Genomic DNA, 26,539 nt, shown 5'->3' with positions numbered 1-26,539 from the left:
GCCATAGCAAACCATAGAAGTTTTGGCTGGTTGGTTTTTTGACTTTTGATTCAAGTTTTCTGAATGTACTAGATGTTCACATATATTATGGAGGACACTACATGTGAAAGTAGCTTTCTATTTTAGGAATATGGAAGTGTGTTGTCACTTATCTTTTTTCAGACTGAAAGAAAAGCGCTCCGTGTGACAGCAACAGGTTGCAGATGAAGGGATGACAGCTCCATGGATCGACCCCAGTGAATGAACTCGGACTTAGGGTAATGGGTGAGCCACCACTGAAACGGTTAGTGCAGGGATGTCAGGTTGCAGGTCTACAAGGTGCAGTTCTACATTGCAATGGCCACAGCTGAAACCTCTCTGATGGCAAAGCAGCATTGTCTGCTCAGTCTGTGAGGAAGGATCCGCTAGAGCCCCGTTCTAGCAACTGGCTGTTGGGGATAAGCACGGCTGCACCAGGACAGGTCCACATCAGAAGAGAAGCTTGTCTGGCTTCTTTAGGAGAAGCCTTCCTGGAGACTTGCCAGAGACCTCAATCCCATATTCTCTGATCCAGTATAGACACTTGAGAACATGCTTAACTTTAAGCATATGAGTGGTCCTATGGACATCAATGGGGTTGCTAATGTGACTAAAATTAAATATATATCAAGCGCTGTGCTGGAATGGGGCCAAGGACTCAAAAACTTGCAGGATCAAGGTTTGGCTGAAGAACAGAGAGTAAAAAGGGAGACAAAAGCTGAGAGATACTGAGTTGCTCTCGTGCCCTCTTGCGTCAGTCCTTCATGGAAGCAAGCCCTGGCATAAACCCCTTATTATAGTAAAAGTTAAAGGAATACCTGTACAGAAACCTTAAACACTAAAAGATACTGTAAACACTCTCATTTTATAGCACACAATGTCTTTTGACTTTTATATGGTATTACATTTTAAAGCAGATACAGTGATGTCACTGCAGGAAAACATCACAAAAACATTGCAGCAACAGGCATCTCTTTCAACAGATGCCCGGTTGACTCACTCTCACAGCTGCAGCAAAATAGTCCAATGTGTTTCTGGAGAGCATTCTCGCTTGTGAAGTCTTTATTGGGACACTCTGACTGTAGGGGAATGCAGCCGCTTTTCATTTCTTGTGGCAGTCAGAAAGTTTCATTGAATATTTCTGAGCTCTCAATCTCTTCCAGAACACATGGTGAATTTCCTGGCTCTCTTCCTTAAAATCTGGTCTGGGTTTCTACTGCTGGCCCCTCTCAAATTACTTTATGTACACATAAAATAAAATTTAAAAAAAAATTAAAGAGCGTTCTGATTTTTCAAAATTTATTTTAACTCTTTTTCCAAGCTTTGTGAATTTTTATATGCAATCATTTTTATGTATAAGTTACTTGTATCCTGAACTTATCCCTGGAATCCAGCAAAGTTAAAATAAAAACATTTGTCCTTTAGTAATGCAACACTGCCAACTAGAGGCATTGGGGATGATCAAATTATTCTCTTATGGACCACACCAATAAACTTAAAGGGTTGTATAACTAAAAAGTTATAGTTGTATACTAAAAAGAGTGTATTTGCTCCACAGAAATCCCACCCAAAGCCTCCAACTACAGAGGTGTTTGCATTTAATTTTCCTTAGATTTTGATGCTTCACTAAATCATTTATTGAATCCAAATACTGCAAGTGTTATTATTCTATCTAAAATTGCATCATCCAGAAACTCAAGTATAATCAAGTCAGATCTCAAATTGCTTCAGGTTCCTTAAAGAGTTACTGAGCCATTCTAAGAGCTTTTGGAAAGATATTTGCACAAGACATTGCAAGTATCAAAAAAGTTTAAAAATTCATAACTCTGAAGGCAAAATAAATCCTAGATACCATTTTCTCAACCCACAACTTAAATAAGACTTTGTAATGTATTGAAATGAAGAAATCATGCTCTCTATTCAGGTGGGCTAAAACCCCGCTTCTGTAAGTTTTCCCCTTTGTAAGACGGCATACACTTCGAGGAGCAAGGTATTTGCTCACAGCAGAAGCAGTAAGATTGAAAATAGGGAAAACATGCACTTCACCAGAAAGGCTCAGTTGCTGCCTGTCGCATGCGATTCCCTGATGTGCATGTGCTGGCTAAATCACTGTATGAGAGGAGACAGAACACGGCACTGTCGATGTTCACGCGCCATGCACAGACCAGGGCTGCCTGGGCCACGCTTTGCCGCCGCTGCCCTCTTCCCTGCCATGCCCGGGATGCAGCTGCCCAGTGTCCGGCACGCGGGAGCTGGAGCAGAGGAGGACAGGGACCTTCCGCAGGTCCTCGTGCCAACCAAGGCCCAACGGAGCCTTGGGAAAAGGCTCGTTCCAGCTGCCCCCTGTCCCTCTTCTGCCCTATCACCAAATCAAATGCAACCCTGGGTGTAGTCAGAGTCTGCTGGTAAGGAGAAAAGCAAGAGGCCTGAGGATGCACCATACTTCCAGGCTTATTCACTGAGCTCCAGACTTACAGAATCACAGAATCACAGAATCATAAGGGTTGGAAGGGACCTCAGGAGATCATCTAGTCCAACCCCCCTGCTAAAGCAGGCTCACCTAGAGCATGCTACACAGGACTTCATCCAGGCGGGCTTTGAATATCTCCGGAGAAGGAGACTCCACAACCTCCCTGGGCAGCCTGTTCCAGTGCTCTGCCACCCTCAGAGTGAAGAAGTTCTTCCTCATATTCAACTGAAACCTCTTATGTTTCAGTTTGCATCCATTGCCCCTAGTCCTGTCGCTGGACACCACTGCAAACAGACTGCTTCCGTCCTCTTGACTTCCGCCCTTAAGATATTTGTATGTGTTGATGAGATCCCCTCTCAGTCTTCTCTTCTTCAGGCTGAACAAGCCCAACTCTCTCAGCCTTTCCTCATAGGGGAGGTGCTCCAGTCCCTTTATCATCCTAGTAGCTCTCCTCTGGACTCTTTCTAGGAGTTCCTCGTCTTTCTTGAACTGGGGAGCCCAGAACTGGACACAGTACTCCAGGTGGGGTCTCACCAGGGCAGAGTAGAGAGGGAGGATAACCTCCCTCGATCTGCTGGCCACACTCCTCTTAATACACAGGGTGCAGGACATACAACTCTGACCTTTTCTAATTAAGCACTGCAAACAGAAAACAGCTTGGGGAGCTGTACCTGTACCAACTCTCTTTGGGAACCTGTTCCCAAGGGACTCTTCTGAGATAGCGAAATAAAACCAGGCAGGTGGCAACCCTTCGTACCCCTTCGCAGCAGTCGGGATCTGCCCAGCCACGGGAGGGAGTGCGCTGTACCCCTCCTCCCAGCTGGCAGTGCACACGCTGGGGTGCACCAGGAGCCTGGGAGACCAGGATGGCTCCAGGGCTTCCCCTGTTGTTCTGCACTGATATTCAGATAGAGAGACACCTGGATCTAAATAAACATGGCTTTTCTTGAGCAGAATCCTAGAGCATTGTTTGAAAACTGCATGGCTAGAACAACAGTATAACAGGAAGATCTGCTGGTAGAAGGGCAAGTTCTGCCTCTCAGAGCTCACATGGCATTAAATGAACATACTGTCCAGAACGGTTTGTACTTTTGGACTGAAGAGAGGAGCCAACAACATCCAGAGTTGGTTTCCTTTTATTTACCAAAACACATTTATTCTGTAAATCTCAGCAAAAATCATGAAAAATAATAAATTACATTTTTCCCTTACAGTCTTCAAAGCTTTATATCTATAAAAGTGGCTGGGGAATTTGAGAAGCCTAGAAGGCAGGAAAATAATCTCATTGCGAAGTGGAAGCCAGTAGACAGTAGTGACTCACAGAGGCACAGAGCTGCAGAGCAGCTGACGGTAAGGTGACGATTAAGTCTGGAACCAAGTTTTCCAGGGGCTGTACCACAGGGCAAGTTTAAGGGTGGAGGAGCCAGAGCAACCCAAAAATGCAGAGAAAACACTGGAGGGGGTTGGAGGTGACAGCACTGGAATAAATGAAGGCTTAGAAGTGAAAGCATAGACATTGGCCTGGGAAGCAGAGAATACGGTTTGCAGCCAGTATAAACCACTGTAAAAACTAATTCAATAAATGTTTTTCCAGTTATATTATTATACTTACGTTCCATAACAATGTCTTTACAGGAATACAAAGCTAAAAAGCACAGTGGTCCAGTGGAAGCAAACCACTGGGGCTCAGGCAACACCGGAGCAGTTTGTTCACTTGAGTGTTACCTAGAGCTCTGCTTCTAGGAAGCGGGGGGGGAGGAGGGGGGGGGGAAAAGCATCTGTTCTGAATCAGCTTGTAATACCAGAAGCAACACTTCCACAATGGTGACTATCTTGAAAGATGCACACAGGAACAAAGCAGCATGTCATATCTAGAAGATTTTTGGCTGTCAAGCAAAACCTAAACCCAACGGACGTTTGAAGGGGTTTTCCATTTATTATTTTTTCCGTTTGGCAGTGAAAGCTGAGGCTCAGCACTCTAAGCCCAAAGCCTAGTTCTCAGCTCTGGTACCATGTGCTGCTTGATTGTGCCCTGAGGTCCAGACCCACTGCACACCGCTTACCTGTGTTAGGAGCCAGAAGTACCTCTCATCCGTGAAAATATGTGCTCTGTGAAGATTTCTCATATTGTTTAGCGTCAAATTTGTTGGGGCATTATGTTTGTGTAATCTTCTCATTAATTTTGTGTTGATCTGCAAAGTCACATTGGACACACATAGAAGTCTTTTGCAGACTTATCGATAGATGTTGCTGGAGTGATGTTGAATTACAGCTGTCACAGGAGCTGTGATCTCACCCCTTGCTCACACATGAGCTAAGGCAGAGTTGAACAGAGTAAGAACTTCATCAGCAACCTCCCTTTCTGGGGAAAGAGATCAACAGCAAGCATTTAACCCCCCAATCAGTCCATGATGATCAGTCTTGCTGCTGGTGAGCACTAGCTGGAGGTTAGCACTAGCTTGGCACCGTCTTTAGCTAAGACAGACGCAAGGACTCCCCAGCTTCTTGCTGTCAATATTTTTTAATCCTAATTTCTTGTTTCAAGGATTATTGTAAGATGCCTATCTATATTCTCCTGAATGGATGTTTCATTTGAGAACCATATTTATATTCACGAACACGCTGTTCCAAATTGTGGAGTTACGAGACAGATTTCTGTTTCAGGATTTAGTCCTCTGTCCTGAAGATACAGCTGGATTTCACTGCCAAGCCTTGTACATAATTTTTTAGGCAGTGGTCAGGTTTGTATACCATTTGAAAAGGTCAAGCAGGTTGAAAGCAAATACGCGGACACAAAATATTATAATATCAAATGCTAGAAAGGCATTATAATAATTGAGCAAGCGCACCAGGGTTCATGCAGCCAGATAACTGCCACCTCCTGTTTTACCACGCAGAACTGAAAGAACCATCTATATACCTGAGAATTAATTTATGATCATATTGGTACAAAAAGATTCCTAAAGATAGTATCAGTAACATAGGGTCAAAGCACAGAAGGAATTGGTGTTTAAAAGTTGCCTGCTCAAGGAAGCCCACACGTGCAGGCAGAAAGCATATCCTCCAGTGTCAACCTGGCACGTACGTACCTGGGGACCAGACTGGGGGGTCCCCAACCTTTATGAGAGCCCATCTGCTTGATGAAGCCTTTCCCCAGACCTGGGCGCAGGCACACATGCTGTGGGACGCTTGCTGAGCTCACCCAGAAATCAGCACAAAGCTGCTCAGCCCTGTCAGGACCACTGAGGGGGGCAAAGCCTTGGCCACCCGAGGAGCTTCACTGCCAAAGCAAAGGCCATTAGCTGCAGTGCCTACATCCTCTTGTGAATCTGGGGTTCTCTGTCCTCAGCCCTGCTGCTCTGTGGATTGGTATCTGTGAGCAACTTTTTCCCTTTTTTCTCTTCTTTTGCTTCCCTTCCTACTTATTTTACTTATTTTACTTATTTTATTTTATTTAATCTTATTTTTATTTTAATTTATTTTATTTTTATTTCATCTTATCTTAATTTACTTCCAACAGTTAACATACACGGCAGCACTCCTGCTGAGGGAGCAGGAACAGCAGCCCAAGCCTCCACTAGCAGACACCTCTGGCACAGCCCCAGAGCCCCCCTTCACTGCCTCCCACAGCAGACCTTTGGAGGCCACAGGCATAGTCCCACTGCCACCAAGGGCTGTCGATGTGCCTACCTGTACTGAAGCAGCCTAGTGAGGTACAGCCTTTAACACTCATTGCAATCACTAGCTTTTATCTGACTTAACACCGCTCACCTCACTGTTACGACATAATGCGTCAGGAGTAATTCAGACTTTTAACAAAGAATTATAACAAGGCAAGAAAAGCTTTCAGGATGCCAGGGTGAAATAAAACTACTTATATTTACAGCTATATTGTGCCAGAGAAAACTAACCCTTCTGACTGTCAAGGGACTTTTCCTTTTTAATAGTTATAAAGAAAAGGCCTTCTGGTGTTTTCAAGGTTTCCTTTCCATAAGGCTTTGAAAAATGACACTACTGACAATCTCTGCTTACTCCACCATGCACTTGAGTTACACACATTCTTAAGACAGCTATCTTTAGTAGGTTCAAAAGCAAAGAAAAATCTAGTTACCATTGTGCCCTGGTTAGTATCCTCATGAAAGCACCACAGCAGTTTTTAAAAGTAGAGCTAGGAGTTCTCTGTGACATCAACTTTCCAAGGAAAAAAAAAGAAAAAAAAAAAAAAAAAAAAAAAAAAAGAGTCAAACATTACAATGCTGTCCATCATTGCTTAACTCATAAGTCTTTCCACACATATGCCTGTGCAATTAAACTTGTAAGGATAATATAGTAGGTGTATATTACAAAATTATTTTCATGCCATCGTAGTTGCCGATGCAGTGAAACAAGCAACAGTATTACCCTCTGCAAGTCTTTGCCCTGGTGTTTTTTGGTTTGTTTTTTGTGAAGGCTTGAGAATTCATCTTATCAGCCTGGTATCTTCCCTGATCTTGGCTGGTGTCTTGCCTCTCCAAGGCAGGAGAGGCGTTCCCTACAGCGTGCTTCACTGGGTAGGGTGAAGAAGGAGGACAGCTTTTGTAATTGCTACTTTCCCAAGGCAGATAGGCTCTGTCACGCAAGACCGCAGCTGAGCTCCACATGGGCGAGTGAGCTGCTGCTGTGAGAAGTTCAGCCAGAGGGCCTCGGTTTCTGCCTACCCAGAGGTGTGTGCAAGAGGGGTGGTCAGGCTCTGAGGAGCCTTATGACCTGCACGGGACATACTGATTCAGCAGGGTGTAATGTACATCAGTGCCCCACCATACCACTCCAGGGTTCCGATGCACCAGAGGGTGACTGGACACATACTATACACTGAGTATAGACTTCCACAGTGATGGGATTAACCCAACTAAGGTTAGAGTTGAGTGTCTTGGTTTTTACTAGCAGGTTCCTAGGTTGCTCAAATGCCTCCTGAAAGTCAATGCCTAGCACAAATAGTAATCTTTAAAAATCCAGGGGAAAATTTCGGTACCATCCAAGCAAAAGCCAACTTACTTCCACGGGGCAAGCATTTCACTCCCAGCTTTCAGAACAGTGTTGTCCAAGCAAAAACAAGCAACAGCACTATCAAAAATTCACACCCATCCTGGTGCTAGGACCTTTGTGGAACGACTCACAAGGAAAAAGAAGGAAGGCTTTTATATAGGAATAACTCTTCACTGAAATCTGAATCCTTCATTCCCTTTTCTTTCCTTCATCAGTGACACTACTGCATTTCTGCTTCTCTTTTTAAACCCAGAGCCTTTTGTCTCACTGTCGTAAAGGAGGGAGCTGATACTGCCAGGCTTGAAAAAAACAAAGGGTCAAGCCATTTGTTTTCATCTGCTGCAGAAATGCGGTCAGGGATTAATGGGATTGAGCTGGAAGCTGTCCCTGGCTTCCTGCAGCAAGACCAGCTCGCCTGCAGCAGCAGGCAGTGAGGCCAGCAGGCTCCTTCTAGCACATTTCACCAGGCCTGCTCCACTTCTTAAGCGATAATGCTTACAAATTTACGATAGTTTGACCCAACGAAGCATCTACATCATAGATGCTAAAACAGAAAACAGCTTTGTAAAGGGTCTTAATATTCCTTTTTATTAGTGTAGTCGAGACGCGCTTCACATCATCATCCTCTTCATACCTTCCCCTGACCACAGAAAGAGGCCAGTCCCCATGGGACCCAAAGAGACAGGAGCAGCAGAGGAGGTATCGGGCAGGAGTGTTTCAGTTCTGCAAGTACTTGAAGGAGGAGATTTTTAATAGTCAAAAGCAAAAGCGAAAATTTTCATTTTCATTTGAATTGACTATACTGCATTTTACTTATAATAGGGGTTTCTTCCGCTGAGCCTGCTGAAATTCAGGGAGTTTCACACTTACCCTTGCGCGGAGAAGCCGTAACCCATGAGAAACCACCGAGTAAAGATGAGTCACTTGCGGGATCTTTTTCCTTAGAAATTCTTTCAGATGCTGACTTTTCTCTTTTATCTTCTTTTCTCATACTATGAATTTTCATACTGTGCACCCTGCAAATTCAGATTTGTGTTCAGCTTAAGGGCTCAGATAAATAAATTCTCACAGAGTAACAAATCTGATATGGTTATCACGTTAACTGAGCCCAGCATTGCCTGCACTCGTGCTCATGGCCCACAGAGTGGACAGTCCTTACAGCTCAGCAGACACAGAATAGCTCATTACACCGTTGTAGCAGGATCATGTAAGCAAGCCGTACCTGTGCAACAACTACTGGAAAAGCCAGGGGCATCTCAGCAGCCCGGGGACAGGAAAGACTGTTTAGACTGGTAGCGATGCTCATCCTCTGTCACTGACTCATGCTGCAGCAAGCTACTCCAGTTTGAAGACTTATTTTTCTGTCTACAGAGATATCACCATGGAATTACCTTTGGCAATTAAGATTTTGTGCACCTTACCCAGGTAAGTATTTTGTCTAGGCTTTGACTAATAAGATTTTATATGAATAAATTGTATTTCTCTTATGCAGTTGGTCCATCATCACTCTAATTTAAACTTAAGCATAAGTGCGAGCAATGTCACATGGGGGTGTCCTGTTACACTCTGATCAGCCTGTTGCTCCTCACATCAGGGTATCCCCTGCCTTGTGCTGGAACAAACACTCGTGAGGCCACAGAAAGGGAGAGATCGGGGAATTGATCAATACAGCGGGGTTAGGGGTTTTTCCTGAATTTGCATTGGTGCAGCACTATGTAAAGCAAAATTCAGTTTTGCATTTCATAAATGGGCTGATACATACCTAAATCTGCTGCTGCAGGACTCACATGAAAGCAGCAGTGTGCGATTCCAAGTGTCAGTTTTTCTCCAATTTATTTAGCTAATTCTTACATTTCCTAATGTTGACCTGGTCACAACTGTATATACACCGTTAAACCATAGTTACTCACACCTCCAAAATTACTCTTTTAGAATGGAAGAGAAAATTGGAAACACCTCCCGCCCACATTGCCCTGGAGACTAAGTGAGCAGAGTTCAATGAACAAGAGCGCTCTGGTTCAATGAATGAGTTCAGAAACGTGGTCTCAGTGCAGAGATTCAATATTTGGCTGGTTAACTGCTGCTGCACAGGTTGGTGATTTGAATGCCAGGTAGTGCAGCGGGCAGCTGGGATGGAAGGCAGCTCTGCTAGCACGAGCACTAGCTTCACTCTTGGTTCACGTGTGGATGCTGAACACATGCAGAAGAAAGCAGGGACAGAGCTGACAAGGTCCCACCTAACAAGCAGTGACTGAATAGGTATAGTGAAGGCATCCATCTTGGATTTATAAAGATTTATAAAGCATTACAGTAATTTTCTTCCAGTATTAAACCTTGACAATGTCTATTTGACCAGGACTGCCAACCTCTCCATGGCAAGATTGACAAAGGCTGAAATCCTGGTCTTCAAATACAGAGCACAGAAGATGAATTGCTGAACATTGTCCTGTCAAATAAGGGCGCTCACAGGTAACTCAGGACTAATTTTAATCTATTTAATTGAATGTCTACCCCTTCATTCCCTACATTAAAAAACCTATGTGGTGAAGAACAGTATCTCAGGGCTGAAGAACACAAGACCTCAGGGTTGAGCAGCAATACACTTTGGTATACTTGGAAAATTTCTGTATTTCTAATTATTTAATGATCTGTAATTATTTGAAGAGTAAGAAGAATTGAAGCTTCAGTGCCTGCAATTTCTATGTAAAAACCCAAAGCATGGATGGAGGGAGGTTCTTTAAATCACCCTCTGTTTGACTTCAGATAGTCTTTTTTATTTGCTTAAAATTTAAAGAAATGCAATACAGCACATTGATTTAAGTATCTGCCTACAATTCTTTCATAACCAAACTACATTCTTTGCCTTTTCAGCCATTCCAAGGTCTAAGCATATTATGGATTTAAATACAGTTACTATACTTTTTTAAGTGGAAATACAATTTTGAAATCTCCATTACAAATGTTAAAGATAACTCAGCACTAAAAATACAGAAAGTCACATTTTGCACTTTTTTTGGTACAAAAATAGTTGGTATTACATAATACAAGAACCATACATCACTAATCATATACATGCCAGTGACAAAAACCATCACTAGATCCAACCATCAAAGACAAATAAGAATTCAGACTTTACGTAAAAAGGAGGAGGAAAAAGTGTAACCATACAGTCCATATAAACAATTACATGGAAGAGGAAGAACAAAAAGAAGATTGCTACTGATTCCCTTGCAAAAGATATCCAAGGAGAAGGGAAAAAGTGATCCAGCTAATTCCTTCTTCGTGCAAATACTCTGAATAAAGGACTTTTCCTGTATTAGTCAAGTTAGGTCAAAATTGCATTGAGCATCATGTCCAAAGAATCAGACCATTTTTAAACTACAACTCAGAGAAGCAATAATCAGATACTTTAAACTATATTCTGCAAACAAATAATTGTATTTCCCCCTCAAAAAAATAAGGTTCCTTTTATTTCTTAATTACATTTCTCCACACAAAGTAACCCTTGTGTCTTCCTGTCAGGTTCATACCTATCGTCAAGCTCCAGTGAACCCAGCCATTCACTGGGAACAAAGGCACCTACAGTTCCAGCTTTCATTGGTGGTTTCTTTTTTCACTGGACATAATCCAGACTCAAACTGTTCGAGGGGGGAAGTAGCAGGCGCACATAAGCCACTATTTATTTCCAATCCTCATACAAGACACCTGATACAAGCCGAGATGAAGAGAAATCCAAGGATTCAGTGTGTAAGCATGGGAACTCACAAGAGCGAAAGTTGGAAGGATGGCAGAAAAGGAAGGGGGAGGGTGGAAACATGTGAATTTGGTTTAAGCTAAAAGGTCCCTCTTGTTTTTTCCCAGGTGAATGTGCTGTTGTTGCTACACAGAGACCTGGGCAGCTCAGGTGTTCTGTGCTTAAACCACACTGATTTTTAAGTAACCAGTTCCAGAAAAAGGACCCTCCATCAGGAGAATTGATCACTGCCGGTGAGCAAACATTTCTCATTCTTAACTTTCCTTTAATACAGCAATGATGTCTGGTTGACAAATGCACTACAAGCCTAGTTATATGAAAAAGACAAATGATAGATGCTTAGAGATTAGCTAGTAAAACATTTGTTCTGACAGAGATGAAGGCAATTTATATGGTGTTAGCTGTCATTTTTTCTCTTAATCGATTAACTAACGTTGGATCATGTAACATCAAAAATTCAGAATATTGAGCTTAAACTGCCTGCAGCTACAGCTCCATAAATTATCCTTCCAAAACACTATTGGTTTTCAATAGGATGATAATCAATTATTTAAGCTTCAGATAATTCACTATGCGACTTGAAGAGATTTACATTTTGGTTTTTTTTCATGAATACATCATGAAAGAAAGAACTGATTCACACATTCCATACCTGCTTTATAGATACATTATCTGGTGCAATTTCAAAGCCATCACTATTTACGTTTAAATATCATTTTAACATCTTAATAAAAATGCTAGATTTTATGGTTAACATCTAATAGGTAAAATGATACTAAAGATAGTTATTAGCTTCCACATAGATTAGCTACAGATACTTACTTGACAGGAGTATAGTAGTAGGTTGTAATTATCTGCTTTTGCTGACTGAAGTTAGTGGTCTGCACAAACATGGGGAAAATTTGAATGGAATTCTTATGACCAAAAAATTCTCATGCCCCAGACTTAAGTAAAAGTTATAGTGTCTCCTTAGAAAACACTGGGAAACTTCACATTTTCTTATTAAACATCCATAATCTCCAATCATCAAATTAATGTGCATAATTAATAAGCTCAGAAGGAGACTCCCTTGTAAAACACAGTCAACAATAACTAACGTGAATGAGCCTGAGGAGGAAAGTATGTGAAACAAAGAAGAACTCTAGGGTTGTGATGCCATGTGGTAAAAAAGGAACTGATTTGGACAAGACTGAGGAGAAAAATATTATAATGGATGTATTAATTATTTTAGCAACCTTCAGAACTATAGAATTCTTACTATAAGATGATACTTCATTTTTCTTAAAATTGTGCACATTTTACCGTGCAAATTTTTCTCTAGTCACTTGAATAGAATAATTCTCTTGTGTTGAGATTGCCAGCTACTGGAAGTGGTATTTGAATTTGTTCACCAGAAATTGAACTCCTAAGAGTAATGTTAGTAATTCTGAGGAATTTATTAAAGTAAGGATAAAAGCTGCTGCACTTTTCATGCCTCTCTGTCTTAAGAAGCACAAAACAACTTCTTTTGCCGGTGCTCAGGATTGTAATTCCATATTGGATATCACTTTTAAATTCAAGTTTGAAATTTTCTTTATCAATACAGGCACAAGTGCTTTAGGGGATTAGTTAGGTTAAAGCACTTTCTCAGCAGGTCATCCTGGTAAATCCTAAAGCTCAGTCTCTGAAAAGTGGAATCTCCAGTGAGAACTGGTAAGCAGACTGGGTGGTATCCTGGGTTGCACGCATTATAGTTTTTAACTTAGTTTAAATTATCAGGTATCCACTTGAATTTCTGAGCTTTAATGGCTAAAGATGATTGTACAGGGCAGAAAGAAGACACCAGTTAAAAAAACGTAGCTTTGTAATGCCTTTCCTGAACAGTCACTTTCTCCTCTGACTTTTATCAAGACCAGAAGTTACTGAATTTCTTCTAATGATCTGTCAGGAAGAGAAGCAAACAACTTCAGAATACTGAAATAGCCAGGAGCACAGATGGATTGCCTCATTAAGCAGGACTTGAGCTAAAACTCATCTTTAAAATGCCATGAAGGATGGGGAAACTTTTTGAGTTTTCATTGTGAGAAACAGCTGGAAATTTCTTTTACATTTATCTCACAATCTTTAGCACCCTGGTTCACAGAGTGCAGGATAAAAAAATCATGGCAATTTCAACATTCTGGAGGGATTTGCCAATTTAAAATGTGTTATACCTGAGGACAAATCCTTGTCAATTTTCCTATTTTATTAAGGAGGATATTATGAGACATCTTTTGATCAAAAAACCTACTATCCATGAAAAAGATCCCATGCCGTTACATTTCACTGAAGTTAAAAAACTAACAGAATGAACAACTAGTAGCACTGTCTTGAAATTTTCATGATCCAGTATTATAGCGTTGTACTAGTTTGTAAGAAACAAAAGTTAGGTGACCAGAAACAAATTGAAATGAGCTTCATTCCCCAGACCACACTGTTCCCCTGCAGCCTAATTTTGACAGCTGAAAGCAGTGCTGTGTGATAAAATCCAGCACCTCCATTTTTGTACTTTTCTCAAAAGGCATTTATAGAAATAACCAAAACTACTTCTGTAGTATAGATTGTTAGGATACCACTAAGACATTGATTTACACTGCACCAGGTGACAAATTCACGCGACGAAAGCTGTTGCTTTGTTTTCCAGTTTCCTTGCTGCGTTGAAAGGGCTCTTCTCAAAGAAATAATGCTCCATTCAACATTGGCCTTGTCCCTCCTGCTAATTGCAGTCTCTTCCAACCTTGCGATGGCAATCAAAAAGGAAAAAAGAGCACCTCAGACACTGTCAAGAGGTACTGTATATCGAGTTTATGTAGTTACTTCCTCATCTCCCTGTGTAAGTAAATCAGCAAATATTTTTATTTAGAACATACCTGAAAGCACATACGTACTTACCAAGGTGTGTTCCTCTAGTGTTAAGTGGCACTCAAAGTAGGGTGTCTTATTCCATGTCATTTCACTCCATCAGTTTGTTCCTAAGGATATGGCTGAGGGCCTCATATAACCTGCATAATTTGTATAACTCACGGTGGCCTAGTAGAAGCCAATAACCTAAACTGAGTCTTCTCAAACTGGGATGCATTTGTAGAACTATCAGTGAAAAAATATTCTTTCATATACCAGTTACGAGATGTTTTGTTACGGTGACTTATTAACTACTGAAACACAGTTTCATAACTCCGATTGCTATGGAATAATTTTTTTACAGACCCATTTTTATACCTAGAACAACAGTTTGAGCTACTGGTGCGATTTTCTGTGTAACTTTTTTTTTCATGCTTTGCAGTGAATGATTCACTTCCTTATGGTGCATAATTTTCGACCTGGATGTTAACTAGAGACCCGGGTTTAAGTTATTTATGCTTGATCAATCCTTAGAAATACGAGCAGAGAAATACCTTATCAAGGTCTTTTCCTCTTCTCCATCTTCCCTCTCCCTGGGGGCCTATTAACCCCCCCCGAAATCTCCAGCTCCTTCCCTGACCTCTTCTGCAAGCTGTGCAAAGCCTGCAGACCCCACAGCTCACCCCTGAGATCTTCCCATAAAACGCACTGGCAAAGCCCTGCCGGTCACAGGGGTCCCATCCAAGCCTAATTGCTCAGGGAGCACTTGACAAAATCATGCAACACCTGGACTAACCAAAGAGAAATTGCAAATCACTCCTCCTAAGTGGTATCCCTGAAGAAAGGTTATAATGGTATCTATTGCCTATCTTGCCTAAATCAGGATTTATATTTCCCACTAAGCTTAAATGCATAAAAGATGACAAAATCCCCTCAATTCTGGCAATTTTGAAAAAAATAGTCACAGGGAGCATCAGTTTTCTAATTCTGATTCCAGGCCTTTTGGGATGCCTTGAGCGCTTTACCTGTAATTTTCACAGATCAAAGGGGAACACTTAAACCTGCTGCAAAATGACCCTGGCTGACTCCTCTGTGCAGTTACCTACGTCAGCAGTTGACTTCAGCCAGGCCTGGGAGCACACTAGTCAACACGCCAGAACCCCACCACCAGCCAGACAGATCTGTAATCAAAATCACTCTCCTGAAAGAAGAGATTGACCTAGCAGCGTCACAAGCAGTTGTCCTGTGAGAAAGCTAACAGCAAGCCTCTGCATAACCAGGGCTGGTCCAAGCATGGTCCAGACAGCACAGAAGAAACGGAGCCTTAACCTGGTCCAGATCCAGAAGCTGTTCTACAATTCCCACAAGGGCCATCATGAATGGAGCAACACTGCCTGGGAGGCAGGGATCTACTACACAAGGGCTGGCATCTTGGGGATCTGAAGGCATGAAACCAACTGGAGAATCTGCTTTTTGAGATTGGTGTATCACCAGCTATGGATGAGCTATGAAGCTGATGATTGATTAAGATTTTACTTAGGTGGAGCCATTCTTTTACTAAATTATAAGTACTTGCAACACCAGGGATTAAAATTCATAGCTTGAGAGTGAAATTTAAAACCCAAGACTATTCTAACAATGTTCATATTAAAGTCAATCTTGTTTGAGCTGTCATATTTTATTTTTCTTTCTGACTTTATAAGCCAACCTTCTCTTTAAGCCCCAGGGTCTACATGAAACATGAAGCAGACAATATAAAGATATAAAGGATTTGGGTGCTGATTTAGGGACCTCTGAGTATTCAGAAAGGGATCTAGTAGGTTTGCTAGAGGACTTGAACTGGATACTCAACCAGCTGAGGTTTTTTGAGGTTTGTTTTGTTGGGTGTTTTTTAATCTTCCGGTGCACCTATCAGGAGATGTAGAATTAGTATTTCCACAACATTTGGGAAACTTTGGCTGAAAAAAACCCCAAACCTATTTGTGTACAACTCTCGATAAATATAAAAATTTAATTTGTTGAGTTACCTGGCCACCAGTTAATCCTTTTATTGTATTTCTAGGGTGGGGAGATGAAATTACCTGGGTACAAACTTACGAAGAAGGGCTTTATCAAGCAAAAAAAAGGTAAGAGATTAAAAGACAAAGTTGTTAATCAGACAGTCAAGCCTGAATGTACTGTAATGAAACAAAACAAAGAAACACCACAACAGCTGATCTGCAGACCACCCAGTTAAATAAAACAGATTTAGTGTCTATAAATAAAAGCTGTTGCAGGGGTCTTATGACTGTGAAGCAACATCACGGGCCGATAGGCAGCCCCACGTTTAACACTGTTGTTTCTTTGTCACAACACCAGTGTGATCATTTGAATAAGCAGTGATAAATAGGTATTATAATTTTTAAAATACATCTTTTTATATGTATATGTGTCATTATTCCTCTGATTACTTTCTTGATCAACAGCTGGAAATCAGTTACATTTGCTCCTGCATGGTGATCTACTGCTTCTGATGCCTTCCCCAAGACTTTGTTAGTTGGCGAATGTGCATGATGTGCTCTCAGTTTCTCACTATCCTGGTAGAAGGTTCCGATCGGAATCTTCTCCATGAGTCAGCTGAAAATGTATTTGAGGATTCATAACAATACTCATTTAAATCTCTATTACAGTTCATTTTAGATAATAATAGTGTAGCATAAGCAGTTGTTAAATTGAAGGCAAATTATTTTTAAAATAAAAGGCAACTAATTTCATGTACCCTATGTGAAAATGGCTAGGAACTGAACAACTCTTGGCAGTGATAGCAGATCAAGCATTAGTAACTGATTAACTGAACAGTAACAGTACTTTAAAAAAATACAGGAGAAAATGAACAGAATTGTTTTATGGTTTGACATTCAAAAATAGAAAATTTTGATACTTTACCAAACTATTTACAGAAAATAAATAATTTACTGTATATCTGCTCAAGAAAGCTAAAAAAAGAGAAAATTTTCATGGGAAGTACTTGATGGTAAACCAAATTTTATAAAAAATATTTTATTCCAGCTCATATGGATTATTTTTATTTTCTTAAACAGGGAGAACTTCACACTGAAACAATATTAAATACATTTTCAGTTTGATTATATACTAACTGGAAATGAAATGGCTCTGTTGTTTGTTTCTTCTATAATTTCTTACTTTAGAAAACCTATTTAGATATAGAAAGTCTATTTCTCTCTTTCTTTCTTTTATGAAGGAGTTATGTTCTTTTCCCTTGCTCAAAAATGTCTGTGACTCTTTAGAGAATGTCTATGTGGTTCTACTGTGGGTTAACACAAGATGAAACTTAATTTGCCTTTTCCAGTCTGCTAGTAAAATCACCCATTTGCATACTTGTCAAATGATCTAACTACATGTTTTATTATTATTAATAAAGTAACAAGCCACTGATGGTAATTCATCATTTGGAAGACTGTCAATACTGCCAAGGTAATTTTTTGACTGTTAAAATTTTGTGAATATTTTTATAAGAAACTACACCTATCTATATATTTACCTTGTACTTGCTAAAAATTATTTAAAGAAATAGGCAAATGAAAATGTATTTGAAAAGCTAAGAATTTATTACTGTTCTTTACAAAAACTCCACTATGAAACTACCCAACAAAGAACATGAAAAATACTCAGTGCTGCTCTCCTGCTATCCCTAATGCAGCACTCGTCAGTTTAAATTAAGAGACACAGATTTGCCACTGACTCATTGAACAGATTTAATATTGTTTGGCTCTCCTGAACTGGTAACTAGAGAAGGAGATGAGGACAGGGCTGCTGACATCGATCTAATAAGAATTTTCTGAGAATAAGGCACTTTTGTCAAGCTGAGACATGGTATCCATTGAGACAGGCTTCATAAATAACAGAAGAGAGCTTCCATTTTCATAGCCGGGAGGTTGTACTGACATGGGTCAAAAAAACAAAAAACAGTGATAGAGCCCTTAAGTGTCTCCTCAGGAATGTGAATCAGCAGAGACAGGAACAATGTGGCCAGTCTCCAGCCAACGCGGTGCCTAAATGCCGAAGGAAAGGCGGTATTTGAGATGGACTTCAAAATGACCGTCTCTTTTCTAGCACTGAAGAAAGCTTTTGCAGAAAATGAAGAGATACAGGAAATGGCCCAAAATAACTTCGTTATGCTGAATCTCATGGTATGGAGGGTTTGGGGAGGTTTGACTTGTATCTTTTTTTGGCTTGTGTTTCCTCTTTCTTTGTCTTGCTTTTACATGTCATTTTAGCTAAATATCTCTGTCATTTCAGTAACATGTATGTACAGGCATTTGTGCATGTGTATACACACACGAGTAGTACCTGCTTTGGTTTTGTCCTCTGGTACAAGACTATTCACAGGTGGTACTACTTCACCAAAATTTACAGAAATATTTTAATAATTAGCTTTAATTTCTCTGCCAGCATGAAACCACAGATAAAAACCTGTCACCTGATGGACAATATGTGCCTCGAATCATGTTTATAGGTATGTGCCATATTTATGTATCTTCAAAGATGTAATATCTGAATCTATGCCAGCATCCTCCTCTGGGGACATCAAAATTATTCATTTTGCAAAAAGAAAATAGCTCATGATTTATCATTACCACGGCATTAGTCCAGAACTTGGCAGATCTGAGTTCAGTTCGCCCTCCATCACAGGCTTTGACTGTCATAAACTTCCTCAGGTTACAGATATGTTCTGGTGGGTACCTAATTTGTCCTTGGAAGCAAGATGCTGGAATGTCCAACAGCATCTAGGCTTTTGCTCTCCATGCTTCTTGCTAGTGCTGTTGTAAGACAAAGTTTACTGAAAATAGTCAAATACCTGACTGAATGTAGTTGTCGTCGTAGTTGCATCGTAAAGCTGACTTCTTTTTAGAAGATGGAACGAATCATGCCCCAGAGTGCCTGTTCCTTTTCACTGACTGTACAGGAAGCATAGTGTGACTAGCTCTGTGGTGGCACCCAAAGTTAGGTGAGATGAAGCCCACACTCGGACAGAGAGCAATGTAGTAATGAGTCAGTTAACAAAAAGTTTGGAAGGGGAATTGGGAGATTTCCACAACAACATGCTCCTATGACGGAAACATTAAGAATCACAAGATTTTCGGTCTGATGGCTCTAGGTCATGCTAATATTGCCCTATGTAGACATGACCCTCACTATGTGTGCATCCAGTCAAACTGGCCTGATGTAACCCTAGAACTTGTAAACCAGGATATTTTTCTTTAAATATGAATGAAATGCATGTGTAATCTATCACTTAAAAATAGCTGCATAATATAAAAATGAGCATTAGCTTTTGTTCAGGATTTCTCCAAGAGCAGCGGGTTGGAACAGAACGTAAGGGCCTTGTAATTGCCTCACTGGTGAAACCAGAACACCTCAGAAACGGGGCTTCCAAAGTAGCGCCACTCACATCGCCCTCAGATGTTGTGGGAATGGAAAGCAGTGTTTAACAGGATTACTTTTTCAGACCCGTCTCTCACCGTAAGAGCTGATATCACAGGAAGATACTCCAACCGGCTTTACACGTACGAACCACAAGACATACCATTCTGTAAGTGCCCCCTTCACTGTGTTACTTTGCAATTCACATTGTAAGCAGCCAGGTGCACCCCATCACAATCATTTGTGCTTGAGAACCTGTTAAGATCTCAAAGTAATGAATAAGGATGGTGAGTGAGCATTTGCAATAAATTATAATAGTCTAAGTTCTAGCAAAACACTTAAGCACACCTATTGTCCCACTGAATTTATTGGGGCTACTCAGGTAAGACAAGTTGAAAGATCATGGGTGAGAACTTTCAGGATCAAGATCAGAGCAGTTTGTTGGAGACTGGTGAAAGCTCAAAGGTATCCAGCTGCACAATGTAAACGGCCGGTAGTGGGAGGGAATCAGGAAAGAAATGCTGGTGGTTACCTGGGTACCACCTAACACCCAGATTTCAGAAAGGAATGTGATTTTTCAGGTTGAGCTAGTCCTTTCGATATACCATCTATTTGACACCAATGCAGTATCTCACCACAAATATGCACCTCACATCTGATTACCAGGCTTGCTGTTGAGAATTGAGGGAGTTGAAAGGAGCTTTCTCAATTCCCTTTAAGTTAAACATTAGGATTCACAAAACTTTTTACCTTCTGACTGAATATCTGTATTGGTATCAATGTGAGAATTTTCACAGTATGAAGCTCTAAAATATAACGTGTGATCATAAATTAATTTCAATGTGAACAATTTGCTAATCAAACTAGGTGGGCTTTTTAGTTGTACAAATGTGCTTTAAGTACTTTTTTACAGTTTTTATTTATTTTTCCTTCAGTAATAGAGAACATGAAGAAAGCTCTGCGCCTCATTCAGACAGAACTGTAACCAGCAACAGTGAAATGACCATAGCCTCTACGAGGTGAAGCTGCACTAGGAAACCTAACATTTTAAAATATTTTAGTTAACGTCTCTGTGTCTGCTATCATTTTGAACTCTTACCAAGCAGCTTTGGTATATCAGATTTCATAAGGAATTTATATGTACAATTTGAATAACATAGAAAGACTATCACATCCATTTGGAAAACAAGACGAGAAAACAAACACTTTGAAATTAGTTATCTGAGTATCTGAAAGTGATGGAAAAGGTGCAGCAACTTTGAGCTGTATTTTATCAATCCAGCTATGACTTTATTAAGCCAGCTATGACTTGGGATGAAGAGTTATAACCAATTCTTTTAATGTCTCTTTGCAGTTTGGTATATAAATTAATAGCTGCATCTCAGCCTCTAATTTTTATTTTTATTGCAAGAAGGTCGTAAGTTGCTAGTGTAACTCTGCTTTATGCACTTATTTCTCATTAAAGGAAAAGAAACTGCTGGCAAATCAGACAGGAAGGCTCTTCCTATGGATTTTGCAATAGCTTATATAGAAAAAAAACAGTGATCTGGGCTTAGCTGTCTTCTGTATAATTCTTTAACTCTCATTCTGATAACTGAAAAGAGAACAGACATTTCACACGGAGCATGTGGTCTCAGTGAGGTGATAATCATCAAATAGCAGCTACAGGTTTTGCTATGATAAAGATGCAATGAAGCAAGAGAGATGGAAGGAGATAATCCCAGAACTCCACTCCTCAGGCTAAGTGAAGCTTGTAAAGCCTGGTATGGGAAAAATGAGCAGGCATGTCCTACCTCTTTTAATTTAAATGACACTTGAGTCACGTGAAGCTAAGCCCAGATCATTCCCTCTTTTTCTGTAGCATCCCAACCCAGACATCATGGTGGCAGTTTAGTGAGGGCATCCGTACATACAAACTCTACACAAAATTTCCCCAGGATCACTGTACGCAAAGGTGGATGCTGCTTGTGAGTAAAAAGCTGAAGCCAGCTGAAATAGTTTATTATCCCAGCAATGTGTTTTTTCATTAGAGCAAGGCAGTAAGTGATCCATCTGCCATAAAAGAACATATGTTACGTTATGTGCAAAGCACCAGTGTCACTTGATTGTGCTACCTGCCATTTCCTCTGATGCTGCCTAAATACATGTATAAAAGATGAGGGAAGGATCTTTGCAGGACAGCTTTACTAATTTACAATACCTAGTATTAATTTGTCATGAATGAGTTATATTGTGCCTATCTATGTCTTCGTAACTATGTAAAATTTGGATATGAGTAGTGATAAATGACCTGTACACTAAGAGAAAAAAAAATCTTGTATTAGTCATTAACGGTATGCTGTCTTCATAATCAGTTAAATGATTTTTTAACCTACGGGAAAATGTTAGACACAAAATTAAACTGGTAACCACTTTCCTTTGAGCTGTGTTTAGCTCTACTCATTTATGTCTGTATCTATTCCTGATTTGGCAATGTTTCCTAGTCTGTGGGCATATCTTCTTTTGAGCATGCCAGAGATGTTCAGGAGAAAGGGGTGCGAGCTGGCTGCCAGAGATGACACAGGATAGCCATGGTAGCACTTTCAAAGTAGGGTCAAGAGAAGATTTACTCTGGGGAGAAGCACAGGACAAAATACGAAATGTTTAAGTATGGTAAATTCAAAATAGTACCAAAAGACTAGATGGAAAGGAGTGTGTCTTTGCTGTCATATTGCAGGGAATTTTTTTCCCTCCTTATATTCACTTTCAACATCAGCCGAGATCACAGGAGGCATTAGCTTGAAACAACATCTGATCTCACTCAAGCAGGAAATCAAATGTGGGATAGTTACACTATTAGCCAAAAACCTACTTAAGATTCAGAAGACTAAGGTTTCGGGCTCTGCATGGGTATTTGAGGGAAGGCTGCACTTGTGGAAATATTTTCATGGTTACGCTTTCATTCCAGTGTGGAACAAAAACTTTCCATTTCAGATCTGGAAAGCAGCTGCAAAAAAACCCTGTTGTCCTCCCTTTAATTCTAGTAATTACATCTTTGTCCATGGTATTCTTCTTTCCTTGCCTACTACTACTATTATTACATTAATTGCAACGATGACAGTGTCTGCCATAAAAGACTACTTTCATGGATTACCCTAGTCAGTCCAGATATTCAATCAGCCTTTCAGTAAAAGAAGGGCACCCTCACACATACAAACACTGAAGAGCATAAATATGTTGAGGGATCCTCTGGGATTATACAGTGGATGAGCACTTCAATTCTTTTCTGTTAAGTAGATACATGTGCATGTATACAGCCCAAACCCAGGGATGATGTCCATAAATATGTTGAGGGATCCTCTGGGATTATACGGTGGATGAGCACTTCAATTCTTCTTTTCTGTTAAGTAGATACGTGTGCATGTATACAGCCCAAACCCAGGGACGATGTTCTTTTTGTGCTGATGGCTGTCACTCTTCACACTGAAATGTTAATACATTTCTATACTAAAGAGATGGAAGCCACAAACACCACCTGATGTCACATCAATGTAACTCTGTAAGATAAGGCTCAGGGGGGATCTTAATGTATATGAATACCTGAAGAGAGGGTGAAAAATAGATAGAGCCGGGCTCTTTTCAATGATGCCCGGTGATGGGACCAGAGGCAATGTGCGCAGACTGAATATGAATACCTGAAGAGAGGGTGAAAAATAGAGCCGGGCTCTTTTCAGTGATGCCCGGTGATGGGACCAGAGGCAATGTGCACAGACTGAAACACAGGGGGTTCTGTCCGAACATCAGGAAACAGTTTTTTACTGTGAGGGTGACCAAGCACTGGCACAGATTGCCCACGGAGGTGATGGTTTCTCTATCCTTGGAAAGCCATCTGGACACAGCCCTGCGCAACTGGCTCTAGGTGGCCCTGCTTGAGTAGGAGACCGGACCAGGAGACCTCCTGAGGTCCCTTCCAACCTCAACCATTCTGTGAAGTCTGCAGCCCCAACTCTGTGGGATTATTTAGCTGGATTTATAACTTAACCGCTTTTAGAGAATTGTCAGCTAAAAATGTAAGTCACTACTTTCAGTGAACAGAAAACTGGATATAAGGAAGAAATTCTTTACAATGAGGGTAGTTAAACACTGGAACAGGTTGCCCAGAATGGTAGGGGAGGCCCCATCCCTGGAAACATTCAAGACCAGGTTGGACGGGGCTCTGAGCAACCTGATCTAGTTAGCGGTGTCCCTGCTCACTGCAGGGGGGTTGGACCAGATGACCTCTAGGGGTCCCTTCCAACCCAAAACATTCTATGATTCTATGAAAACAAGGACTGCTTTTTTAACTGACTGGTGAGAAATTGCAACAGCAACATAATTCACAGCAACAGGGTCTTTACACCCAGTCAGTCAAAATCATGCTTATTAATTCTTCATTGCTGATAACAATTGCTTATAAGATGCACACTTGTGTATATTTACAAGATGCTTCCCTCTTAGCATCTATGATGCAGAAGGTAGGGTATCAATTTAAAAGACCAGATACTCAAATTAAATACATCTTGGTCCTTACAGAAACACTGAACTCCTGTATATACCCTACACTCTACTGAACTGTGAGCAGATGGATGCCAACTAGCTTGATCTGAAAGTTGTATATAGACCATTATTTTACACAAACATTTGCATGCTTAGGGATTACATTTGGGTCACTTCTTTTAGTGGATCCATTCATAAGAAAAGACATGGATGTCAAGAATCTGCAAAGCTGGAATCCCAAAAGGCTTGTAATACAGGGCCACAGTCCAGAACTTGCCTAGGCTCAGGAATGCTAAATTCCAGAGTCTGACTGACCTCAGCACTGTAACAGAAAATAAATGGTAGAATTATCATTTATTGGGATTGTGGAAGAAACAAGTAATGCAAGCCCTGGGCCTAGAAGTCTACTGTTGATCTCTTTATTTGGGACATTTGATATTGAGCCAGCAGACAGGAAATAAACTTTGTGAATTAAATAAAATACTATATTATAAATAACAAAATTTTCAGAACAATACATTTATCACTGACTTCCATTCCTGACCAAAAGTTAGCCTTTATATCTACACTGCAATGCATGTTATTTTAATATTTGAAGAAAATCTGGATTAATTTCCATGGGTATGACTGATACCAGTTGCATCTGTAATCTAGAACTGTATTTTCTACCACAAAAGTTTTTGACAGCTTTGACAAATCACTCATCCAAGCAGACAGCAGCCGGTTTCCAGAAATGTCACAGGCACACTAATTCCTCTGTGTCTGATGAGACCTACTTTGCGAAGTGACTAAAGGGGATTTCACCCTCTTCTGAAATCTGTTCTCAGCCATAGCCTTGGGAGATGGGACTACATCTCTGTGATTCTTAAAGATTCAGATACAGTCCTTTTGGTGGAGCTAGATATTTAGGTAAAACCCACCCTGTATGTTGCACACATACTTTCTGTTCACAGCTTAGTTCAACATTCATCCTTAATTTTACAGCTGCTACTATCTTTCTGCCTTTTCCTCTTCAGAGATTATTTTGCTAGGTAATATCTCTCCTGATGGAACAGAACCTTAGATGTCAGATTAAAGTCTCATTGCTCAGGATAAAATAGGACAGCTGTAGCCTGTGCAATGGCAGACAAAACGTGATTTTCCCCCCTTTTTTCCTCTGAAATGAATGGCATGAGACACTGCTTACTCTTTTCTTCCCTTCTGGTCTTCTTGAGTGCCACACAGCTTCATTCATAACATTAGTGGGCAGAATTTTATTCACACTCCTTGCTTCCCTCTCTTAAGAAAGAGTGGAAAACTGTTCCTTTATTCCTCGGTTAACTTGAACTAAACCAGCCAGGTTTATTTGACCTCTTCTGTTTGGGTTAGAGCTGAAGGAAGAGAATAAAAGATTGAAAATGTGAATGCAAGAGCAGCATTTGTTTTACACAGAATAAATTCAGCCATACAGGGCCAATAGCTGAGAAAGCCTACCTGGGTAGACTGTGTGCTCTTACAGAATTCATAACCTGTACACTACACTTATGGATGCTACTATTAACATAGGCGTAATATAGCATCACCTGTGGAAGGCCATGTTTTATATAAAAGACTTCTCTGAGTTCTGCCTTTGCTACGAACTCAACACATTCTGGGAAGCGAACTTTATTACCCCTTGTTCGCATATCCATGCCTGCTTTACTGTCTGGACTTATCTGTTGTAATCAGACCAAGGGCAGCCAAACAAACGTGGACTTAACGTCAGTGAGGTGAGGCACAGGAACCTGAGAACTGACAAAACAGGATCCTCCCCTATGTATCCGCCTCAGCACAGAAAGGCGTTGGCTTTTCTAGGCAGATGGCTGATGTATTGGTCTGCAGAGCTAAAACATTTTCCTGTGTGCAAATATTTGTGCTTGACCAGAACAAAAGAAAAGCCACCATACCTTTGTGTACCATGGCGGTGAGAGACTGTGGGACAACTCAGCACTTAAAATGCACGAGTGGCTGGGGCGTGCAGAAGGCTGATATACTTGGGATTGTTTCATGTGCTACACATGTTCTTGCTAAAGGCTGACACAGAGGAATTTCCAAATGCTGAGGTGTCCTCCACAGGATCAGCCAAGTCACTGGTCTGCTTCCTTTTGTTTCTGGCTGGATGGCCGAGCCCAGAGAGTTGTGGTGAATGGAGCTAAATCCAGTTGGTGGCCGGTCACAAGCGATGTCCCCCAGGGCTCAGTTCTAGGGCCAGTCTTGTTTAATATCTTTATCAATGACCTGGATGAGGGGATTGAGTGTACCCTCAGTAAATTTGCAGACGACACCAAACTGGGTGGTAGTGTTGATCTGCTTGAGGGGAGGAGGGCTCTGCAGAGAGACCTGGACAGGCTGGATCGATGGGCTGAGGCCAACTGTATGAGGTTTAACAAGGCCAAGTGCCGGGTCCTGCGCTTTGGTCACAACAACCCCATGCAGCGCTACAGGCTTGGGGAACA

The 26,539-nt window shown here is 40.9% G+C and overlaps 1 protein-coding gene across 1 annotated transcript; it reads left to right on the top strand.

Moving 5' to 3' along the window:
* Positions 1–13,968: 13,968 nt before the first annotated feature.
* On the top strand, positions 13,969–20,535 carry AGR3 (anterior gradient 3, protein disulphide isomerase family member). The gene is made up of 7 exons (XM_009646396.1): positions 13,969–14,074; positions 16,189–16,252; positions 17,548–17,600; positions 18,240–18,316; positions 18,579–18,642; positions 19,636–19,719; positions 20,486–20,535. Exons 1-7 carry the CDS (start codon positions 13,969–13,971, stop codon positions 20,533–20,535), a joined length of 498 nt encoding a protein of 165 aa, XP_009644691.1.
* The last annotated feature ends 6,004 nt before the right edge of the window (positions 20,536–26,539 follow it).

The sequence above is a fragment of the Egretta garzetta genome, unplaced genomic scaffold (assembly GCF_000687185.1).
Source record: "Egretta garzetta isolate BGI_Z169 unplaced genomic scaffold, ASM68718v1 scaffold629, whole genome shotgun sequence".
Lineage (NCBI taxonomy): Eukaryota > Metazoa > Chordata > Aves > Pelecaniformes > Ardeidae > Egretta > Egretta garzetta.
The sequence above is the reverse complement of the archived record's forward strand: the minus strand, read 5'-3'. Positions and strand labels throughout refer to the sequence as shown.

Excerpts from the sequence above, each read along its gene's own strand:
- AGR3 (XM_009646396.1), top strand. The coding sequence starts at position 13,969 with ATGCTCCATTCAACATTGGCCTTGTCCCTCCTGCTAATTGCAGTCTCT. Across the intron at positions 16,253-17,547 it reads CTTTATCAAGCAAAAAAAAG|TAACAAGCCACTGATGGTAA; the intron begins GTAAGAGATTAA and ends TTATTAATAAAG. Across the intron at positions 19,720-20,485 it reads ACCACAAGACATACCATTCT|TAATAGAGAACATGAAGAAA; the intron begins GTAAGTGCCCCC and ends TTTTTCCTTCAG.